Source organism: Cherax quadricarinatus, chromosome 27 (assembly GCF_038502225.1).
Source record: "Cherax quadricarinatus isolate ZL_2023a chromosome 27, ASM3850222v1, whole genome shotgun sequence".
Taxonomy (NCBI): Eukaryota; Metazoa; Arthropoda; class Malacostraca; order Decapoda; family Parastacidae; genus Cherax; species Cherax quadricarinatus.
In genome coordinates this window covers 12184059-12194285 of record NC_091318.1, presented here as the reverse complement: position 1 = coordinate 12194285, position 10227 = coordinate 12184059, and the positions used below count along the sequence as shown (strand labels likewise).

Here is a 10227-nt window from a genome sequence, read left to right as displayed (position 1 = left end):
CCTCCCACTACTTAACATACAACTCAAAACCCCCACCAGACAATGCCGTACACTCCCCCAATGATACCTATAAAAATCGTTTGGTATTCTGTCTATGCCTGGGGTTTTACCCTGGCACATCCCAAAAACTGCCTCCTCCACCTCCTCTACATTAATACTACCCTCGATTCTGTCACTGTCCTGCTCACTTAATACCCTATTAAACCCTTCAACCCCAAACCGTCCCTCACCCACTCCCCCTCCAACCCACCTCCACTTCTCCCTAAACCAAAAATCTGCATACAAACTAATATTTTCCGTGGTGGATAGGCCTTGACCCTCCTCAAAGCCACCCCCCCCCTGTACCTGCCTCAATATACGCCAAGGTGGTCTTCGCCTGCCGTTCCTTAAACCTCCTTAATACAAAACCCGATGGCCTATCTCCCCTTAAGACATCCTCCAACCCTGCCCTAACTCGAATTGCCTCAAACTTTTCATTGTGAATTTCCGCCAACCTATTTCGCAAACGTTCCATGTCCTCACTCCGCCCCACCCGTTCCTCTGCATAACAGTCATTTAACTGACCCTCAAGATAATTTTGTAGGCCATAGCTCCACCTAGCCATCTCCTTACCCCGTACTTTAAAAAATTTTGCAATTTCAACTTTAGCCCTCATTTCCCACCAATCCAGCAAATCCATTTCCATATTCCTAGTCTCCCAAAAGGACTTCCACAAATCTTCAAACCTCGTAGGGTCACCCTCGTCCCTAAGTAGCCTCACATTTAATTTCCAGTATCCTGCATAAACTCTCACTATGCCATCTACCCTCAAATCTGCTATAACAGCACGATGATCAGAAAAACCCACATCGATAGTCCTCACCCTCTCCACACCTATGCCCTGCCGAACATAAATCCTATCTAACCGTGCCTCATATTCCCTACGAATAAAAGTGTGCTCCACTCCATATCCCCCTACTTCCCACCACATCTACCACTCCAACATCTCGCAAAACATCCCGCAGAACCCCCAAAACACAACCCGCCCCCCTTGGAACCACATCACCCTTCCTAATGACACAATTCCAATCCCCACCAATCACCGTAAAAGCAGGTAAACCTCTCAAGTGATATACCAGAACCTCGCGTACAAAATCCATCTTCACTTTAGTGTTACTAGTTGCTGGCATGTACACACCTACAAAACTAACCCTCCTGGCCCCCCAAAACCCATCCACCCTGACAACACTCCCACCCTCCCCTCCTCCCAACCCAGGATATGCAAAGGACTGGTCTTTACCGCCACAGCCACACCTCCTTTCAACCTCAAAGCATCACATGTAAACAACCTATAACCTTTCAACAACTCACATCCTAACCTATGGTTATGTTTCTGCAAAAAACAGACATCAATACTAAATCTCCTCAAAACCCACTCTAACCATACCCTCTTGACCTCGGTTTTAAGACCGTTTACATTGAAAGTTACACACCTGAATTTTACAAGAATGGCGGCTTACCCCTGTGCCGCTGAGGCTTACTTGGTCCTCCTTTCATAGGTCTCGGTTCTTCTCTATCAATCCCTCGTTCCTGCCCTCCAACCCCTCCCTGTCCCTTCCCACCTAGCTTCCCATTGCCCCCCCCCCTCCTCCCGGACTTGCCTTTGCTACCACAGCTGCCCACATCTTCTTCCCAGGCCTCTGCGCTGGTGTGAGAACTTCGTCCATGTCTGATGCCCCCGCTGATCTCTTGCGGGAGCTACCCTCTACACACATTTCTTCTGCAACCACATCTTCTTGATGGACCTCCACCACCACATTGCTCTCCTTTCAAACCTCACTCAAGTCTTCCTTACCCTGCTTCTGTTCATCCATCACCTTGTCATCACCTGACCTCACATCACTTTCCACACCATGCTCCGACTCTTCCAAAAAATCCTTCAGCACAGCCTCCAAAATCCCGTCCTGAGCTGACTCTGCATTATCTAACGGTCTGTCTGACAACGATATTCCCTCTCCCCCCGTTTCCACTGGTAGTGTAACACACGTCTCCAAAACCACCTGCCCTGTCGACCTCCTCACTCCATAGGCCTGTACCCCGGCTTTCCACTTCACCCGTCATAACGTCCGCGGCTTCTAATGGCGTATCCACAGAAGCTGTCTCCTGACGCCTAGGGCCCTGTCTCCTGGGGCATTGTGCCACCATGTGCTCATAAGAGTCACATAAACGGCACGTCTTCCTCTGCCCCGCATAGTGTACAAAAACCTGTGTTCTATGGTTATGCAATGTAACATATGATGGTATCGGCCTTCTCAGGGTCATTTTCAGTGTGAAGGATCCTTCCGGCATCCCCTCATAAGGGCCGTCCCTCCACATTCCCATGCTCGTCGAGTGTACAGTCCCATTGGAAATATAAACACAAATGCAGTATAATGTGATCCTTTATTGACAACGTTTCACCCACACAGTGGGCTTTTTCAAGTCACACACGGATCCGTGTGTGACTTGAAAAAGCCCACTGTGTGGGTGAAACGTTGTCAATAAAGGATCACATTATACTGCATTTGTGTTTATATTTCCACTGTGTCGGTATTTTATACCATTTATTTCCATCGTACAGTCCCATAACCACTGAACACATCTTGTAGGCTGTAGGCTGTTGCCTCAAAAGGTATATTCCTTACCTTCACCCAAGTAAAATACTTAGACACATCATGCAAGCATACTTCCACTGCCGTATTGATACTCATCCGCCTTTCTTGAAATTCGTCGACGATGGTAGAATAGAAGTCAGCCCTCATGAACTTCACGAAGACCCTTGACATACCATTCAGTGCCACACCATACAGCTCTTCATTGGGGATGCCATAACAGTCCCTGATAATGTTTGGCAGGAGAACGTTCATCGTGGCGTTGCTTAAAGATCCTCTAACCAGCTCAATGCAGACAGTATTTATGCGCCGGTACAGTCGGTCCGCCATCTTGGTGCTAATGCTATGTTTCCTCACCAGGTGGCGTGCAAGAGAACCTGTAGAAGCGTCCTCTCTCCCCGCAGGTCGAGAGACGAATGTACAACATTTTCATCATCCTCATCAGTGACGGTATGAACTAGGTAGTTAGGAGCCTTGTGCTTTACCCCTAAAAGTTGTGGGATCTTACTCCAAAATTTTGCTGGTTCACGTTTATATTGATTAGCTTGAAGAACTAACAATTTCCATAAGTCCCGTTTGTGATGACTAATCATGTTAATTAATTCTTGCCTTAATCGCTGCAGTGTAGCTACTGGTGGTTGTCGCGTTTGAAGATGCCTTCGACATTCTGCTTGATAATTTCTTAAATTGTCTCTAATTTCCCTAGTAGGTTTATATTGTTGGTATATCTTTGTGAAAGCTAATTGACAAGTTGCATTAGTAGCTTCAATTATTCGATTATGCAGGGACCTGATTGCATCATCAATTGCAGTGGAAGGTAGATTTTCCAATGACAATTTCATCCTCACCCAGATATGCCCTGAAGGGGTCAAATCCTAGGGTGTTAAGATTAGGTTTAGGAGTTACAGGTATTCTAAATGGAGAAGTTTGTAGTTGTATTATAACAGGGATATGGTCAGATCCTACGTTTCCACCAGGAGATATACGACAGTGAAAGATGTCACAGTCTCTGTTTGTCAGTACTATATCTGGTGTCCCTGGATGAGGTCCAATGTACGATTTAAAGAATGGGCCTTGAAATGACAAGTTTCTAGCTGTCATATTAAATAGTTGTTTTCCTTTTAAGTCACCCAGTGGAATACCAGCTCCACAGTTGAAGAGGGCAGGGTGATGAGCATTAAAATCTCCCGTTAGAATTGTTGGAATATTTCTGCTTAATATCCTATGTAGAGGAATTGACTCTATATATTGTTGTCTCGGGGGAAAATATCCAGTTCCTATCACTAGTTGTCCATGAGAAGTTGTCATTTCTATTGCAAGAATGTTATCTTCATCAACATGAATATTTTTAAATGTATAGCCTAATTTAACTAAGATGGCTACACCACTAAAGGGTCCTCTCGATTTCTCCACAGTAGAGTAACCACGTAATTTAATATGTTGATCAACTCTTGCAGTTGTCTCGTTCAAGAGTATAACATCGGGATTGTAATTATGTAGTTCAACCTCAAGGAGGTAACGGTTATTAAAGAAATGTTGAACATTAAGTTGGAAAATTGTAATCCCCATTATTTCTTGCACTTCGCTCGTGTACTGCGGTCTGAACGCCTGCAAGTAATGTCATGTTTGGTATCCACACTATCCCTGCTGGACTCGTCAAGGGGAGGAGGGAACTTCTGCGTAATTGCTTGTGTATTAAAAATACCATCATCTTCACTAGAGGTGGTAATGTTGTGATAGAAACACAGGCCTTATCTCTAGGCTTTATTGAACATAGAATCTTCATAGTACTTCTGCAACAACAAAATATAATGACTAGTACATCTAATAACGGCTTCTACAGGGATGGTGATGTCTTGCATATGTCAAGAGAAAAGTTATAACTACAGGCCACATATTTAAACTCACCATGTAATCTGCATCACTAATATAGGGATAGAAGAGAAGAGAATCACACACCATGTGTTGGCGCCCATGACACACACCAAACTGTTGTTGTAGTTAAGGGCCCCGAGAGGTGGTGCAGTATTACCCTGCTGCTGCTCCCCACAGGAGCAGTATCACTACGGGTAATATTAAGACTCATTAGAATTGTTAGAGTAATCATCAGAAAACTGAGGTATGATATTCCCAGTTACAGGAAGCAGAGGCTCGTGAGAGTTAATGGGAGACTGTGGAGGCTCCAAGGGAAAATTAGGTAGGCAAGGTGAGTTACCCTGAGAAAGTTCCTGTTCAACAGGATCAGCTTCAATAGCGGGAGAGTAGGCACCAATTTCTGGGGCATTGTTATGTTCAGGTGTTGACTTATCGGGTTGAGGGGTGTTGACAACCTGGGTATGCGAGGTGGGCGATCCCTGGGCTAGGGATGACTTAGGCTTATTTTTAGATGTAGAGTAGGGTACATACTTCTTGTTATGAGAAGGCTGGGTCATAATAGCCTTCACATTTTCTGGGATAGTGATGAGAGTGATCCCATTAGCCATTAACAGATCATTTAAAACCTGAGAGCAGAGTTGAATGTCACCACCTGCTATGTCTTTGGCCATCACATACATTAGTTGTGCTCTCGTCATATCCCCGGCTGTGGATACCTGAGACATAGGAGATGAGACTGAACCTTCTTGTTGCGTTTGTGTATGTTGTAGGTGAGGGTTAGATTGGGGCGCTCCAAGAGGGGCAGAATTCCAAACATTGGAACCATTGGTAGAGACCTGAGGAGTCCCACTTGATCCAGGCAGAGCTGGGAAGGAAGTTTGGGACATCGTTGGCGGTGCCTGGGGAGTGGTCTTCTTAGAAGTGGACAGTTTCTTGGCTTCAATAATTTTCTGCATTTCCTTTTTCCTTTCAGGACAAATAGCAGAAACAGCATGATGTTTTCCGTTGCAGAGGACACATTTGGGTGTATTTTTATTATTACAATCTCGATAAGAATGTTGGCCAGAGCAAATGCTACAAATTTGCCCTTGAGTACTGCATTTGTTGGTGTTATGACCAAAGGCATAACATTTAAAACATTGTGTCACACTGACAAATCGTTCAAGAGAGATTTGGTCAGGTGTACATCTGGTGCCAAAACATTTGAAGCCGTTTTGACACACAAGTTTGGCCTCATCAGATGTCTCAAGTATTAACTTTAAGGTTACCTTGTTGTTGTTAGGTTCAGAGAATTTATGTGCTTCGACAGCCCTAAATTCAGAATTCTCTGTATTAAAGTCCTCAACAATTTCATTCACTGTGCTATGTCTCATGAAACTGTTAATTCTGGCAACAAACACAGTCCTCTGAGCTTGATAGCTCTCAGGTGCAACTGGGATAACACCAGAAGTCTTCAGTTTTTCGAGGACATCATGCTTCAGCAGTTGAAGTAACTCTTCTTCCGAAGAGAGGAGAAGTACTGCTCCAGCGTGGGTTTGAAAAACATCCACTGGAGCAACAGATGAGTTCGAGCAAATACATGCTAGAATTTCTTTCATCGACTTTTGGTTTCCATCAACACGTAATCTTACTCGTATCCTCGCCATGATGTCTAGGAAGGAACATCTGGCAGAGGAGTTTCTTAACAAAAAGGGATCTTTCCTTAATGTTATTCTAGCATCCTATTTCAGCTGACTTATGAAGGTCAGCCCCTAAGATAGCCTACCCTGGAGTGGTGAGGGGGAAAGGGCCTAAGGCAAAGATCGGCCGGATTTTAAAAAAACCACACGGGCTACCGGATGGTCAAAATGCCTTGTGTTAACTCGCCAAAGCGAAGTTGCCGAAAAAGAAGAAGATAGGAAAGTCAGAAGGATAGCAATGTATGTAGTGTGTTAGTGTGTGGGCCAGTGTTGATGTTTGGGTGAGGGGAGGATGGGAATGAGAGGGGTGAACAAGCAAGCAAGTCACCGCCTTACCCTCTTGATGGGATGGGGCTCGAAGTGACTGCAAGCAAGTTTCCTCTCAGCTCTGGTGAAGAACTACTCAGGATAACCCAAGAAAAATCTCAAGCAACAGTGTTCAGAGTTGCTCAACTGAAGAGCAGGAACGACAACGTCTTCTCTCCACGGTGGCTGGGCTCTATTTGTTCTTTTTCCCATTCCGATGGAATGGGTAGGTCGGCAGAGGTGGCGGCGGTCTCGGGTAGATCAGGTGAGGCTGCTGATTGGTCGGTGGCTGCGGTGGAGTTTGTTGTTGTTGTTGATGTATCTTGCGTTGTATCTTGTGTTGTGGTTATTGGAGTGGTAATGTTTACTGGTGCTTGGGTGAGCTTGATTATGTCAGCAGAAGGTGGAGAGTTTGGGAAGGTGAATACCGGCATGTTATTTAGTCTGAAGAGTTCGTTGATGGTAGTGTTGAAGGAGCCTGGTGCTGCCATGTTGTGCATGTGAGCATACAGTAAGCAGTACTGTATTTTTGTTGAGTCTCATGCTGGAGTGGAGATACTGGTGGTGGAGAGCTGGGATGATTTCAGGAGTTTGGTGGTGTCGGCCTGCAGTTTTGTGATAGCTGCATACGTGGGTGATCTTAATGGAGACTTCTTCTGATTTGCTTCTATGTTCTTTTTGATGATATCACGACGGGTAGGACATTTTGCTGCGAGAGTGTGGTGGTTATTCTTGCAGTTTAGACACTTGAGAGTAGCGGTGGAAGAGCATGTCCTAGAGTCGTGGCCCTCATTACCACAGGTGGAACAGAATTTCTTGTCTTTTGTAGGGCAGTCTTTTGTTGAGTGGAGGTAAGAGAAACAGGTCCAGCATTGAGAGACGTGGTGGTAACGTTCAGCTTCAATGTTGCAGGCGTTGATAAAATAATAGTAGATGGCTAGTCCCTCAGCCATGGCTTGGGAAGCCATTGTGACGTCAGTAAAGGTGATCTTGAGCATTGAAGAGGCCGTGGGAATCTTGTTAATGTTTTCCACGGTGGCCCAAGGGTTCTGGTCTTCGACAGATTGTTTGAGGTCTTCGATGGTCTGAGAAGTGATCAGCTTGTCCAGGCGCTTCAGAAAGACAGTCCTCTAGGCCCTTAAGGCTGGAGAGGACATGATTCTGTAGCCACGTTCTTGTAGTGTAGTCAGGGCAGTTCCAGTCAGCAGTTTCTCGGCCTCCACATCGTCCTCACAGACGATGATGAAGGATTCTTGGAGGGAAAGGATCGTGTTGACCTTGATGTTCAAGCCCCTGACAGTTACAGCAAGGGCAAGCTTGGTGGAGTCGTTGATCAAACCACTTGTAGGTTTAATCTTGACTCTGTTGGAGTAACTCATCTTGAGATCTTGATGTGGGTAATCGGTGAGGTAGAGGTTCCCCTCCCCAACGGGGATCGCAGGGACACTACTTGAGGAGCGACTGTGACTTGCCAGTAGCAAGGCCAGCAGTGCAAAAACAGCATGGAGAGCCGTGTCCTCCTCCCACACAACCCACAACGAACCTCCCCCCCCTCCTATCTAGCAAAACCACACTAGAAGGCAAAATCCTGTGCAAAAATCGGAACATGACCTCCCTCACCCGTGGTTGCAACCTCAACCTCCTGAACCTCTCCCAGATAGATGCCCAATCGTAAATTGGGTAGAGCTCCTTCCCCACCTGCGCCTCAAGCCTCCCCATCGCCCTTTGTAAAACCCTCACCCTAACCTTCCTTACGTCTCGAGCCAAAGCCATCACCCGTAACGCTGCCTCACACTCCCTTAGATCCTGTACAAACCCCGCAACAGCTCATGAACCTTTCCCAACTTCCCCCCCCCCCCCCCCGGAATTCCCCTACCCAACACCTCACGCCTTATAAAAACACATTTAACCCTTTTCCGGAGATCCAACAGACCCATCCCTCCCCTTCTTAGGGATTAGTGTTCTTGTCTGGTGGTGAGCATATTACATACAGCCTTAATGACCCTCGTGTAGTTGACAGGCTTTAGACCCCATTAACAAGCTCGCTGAACCAACCCTTCTTCCCAACAAGAACTGTAACCTACCAATCAGTTGGTGTCCGTCTGTTGTCATGGAGCGACTTCATGTGTTATTCCTCCAAGTGTCGTGTGTAGTCTCTATAATTGGATCTTGCTATGGGTAAATATTGTCGAAATGACATCTGTTTTTTGCCATAAGTATAACATGGCTTATGATTATATGTATATATAGAGCTACTTTAGACGCACACTATAACAGCAGTGAAGTTCATAGTGTAAACTTCAGAAATAGCACCGTTACTGTATGGCAAATCCTAGTGCTACCAAATAAGTTTCCTTATGTTGACAGTAGCTTCGTATTAGTTAATAAATTGAAAATATAAGTAGCTCAGTTAAGATAGTCTATTGTACTCTACATTTTAAAATAGGCACTCCTGAAATTTTTGGATAAAATTCATGGGCTAACCTGCGTCTTTCTACTTAATTTTGTACATAACCCAAGTGGTAGACTTCTTTTACTAGCTATAGAGGAAGGCTGTTGACCACTGTGCTCTAGGCCCGTACAAGTTGCTCCTGTCTTGTGTTATTTGAATTCTTTACGGAACAAAACTGATTTGAAAAAATGCCCAATGGCTCTGGCATCCTTGCATTGAAACCTACCTGACTACAGCTGCATGAAACTTTAATTTAACCAGTTCTGGTAGCTGAGAGATCAAAAATGTAGCCCAGAGCCCTCTATCTTAATACACTAAAGATAACTGCAGAGCCATCATAGAACTTACAATGCAGTAAAATTTGCGTGCATGCAAATGAATACCTGTGTGGAACTTGTGCTGTAAAATCCTTCATGGAAACTAATCACGTGAGCTTTAAATTCTCTTGTCCCGTTAGAACACTTTCATTTTTAACTAGTTATGTTTAATTTCAACTAAATTGTTAAATTGACTTGACTTGCCTAATAAGTATCTTAACTTTTTTTTTCAGTGATCATTTAACACTGGGAAAATTAACTTACTCCATATTTTCCTCAAATTTTGAAGCAGAAAGACTTTTCCAGTTATCGTACTTTGATCCCGAAAACTGCAAAATTTAACTGCGTATGTTGGCAAATTTAGGCATAAAGATCAAGAAAATAAACTACAATGTATTAGCGTGAGCGCGAATGGAATTGCTGTACTAGGCTCTCCATTTGCTGGAAGGTAAAATCTTTGTGAATAAAACCAAGACTCTTGCCTAGCTCAGTGTCGACGCTCGTTAACACTAAATTTGAAGAGGACCAGAAGAAATGTTTGAACTTGTCATTTCATCAGGGTATAAATCCCCTCTAGGCTTGAAGCAATTCAGCCTAGTTTGATGACTTCCCCTCTTTCCTATATTACTTCAAGAAACTCGCTTGAAGCTGCATCAGAGATTGAAAATTTTTAAACTAATGTAGTTATCGCACAGAAACTGGGTGAACTTTCCCAGTTTCTTTTTTCTCGCTTTGTTACCTTTCCCTAATTAAATTACACGAGCGTTAAAAATCAATCTGATCGGTAGTCTTGTTCATACTTTTAGAAAGGTGAAATAACCTTCAAACAACTTCAGGTATATGTAATGAAAGGGAAACATTCCATTGTTTTTAACTTTTCTTTTAAACGAAACTTCGCTTAGTTTTTTTTTTTCTTTTAGCCATTTAGTTCCGAGGGTATTAGTTACAGGAAGGGGGGGGGGGATATG

General features: G+C 44.4%; 1 protein-coding gene across 1 annotated transcript in view; it reads left to right on the top strand.

Moving 5' to 3' along the window:
• The first annotated feature begins 8509 nt into the window (after positions 1 to 8509).
• Positions 8510 to 10227, top strand: part of LOC128691218 (alpha-1-inhibitor 3-like) — a 41921-nt gene continuing 40203 nt past the window's right edge. The window contains exon 1 of the mRNA XM_053780087.2: positions 8510 to 8668. Coding sequence (XP_053636062.2) covers positions 8601 to 8668 — 68 coding nt within the window. The 5' untranslated portion in view covers positions 8510 to 8600. The remainder of the gene's footprint in view (positions 8669 to 10227) is intronic.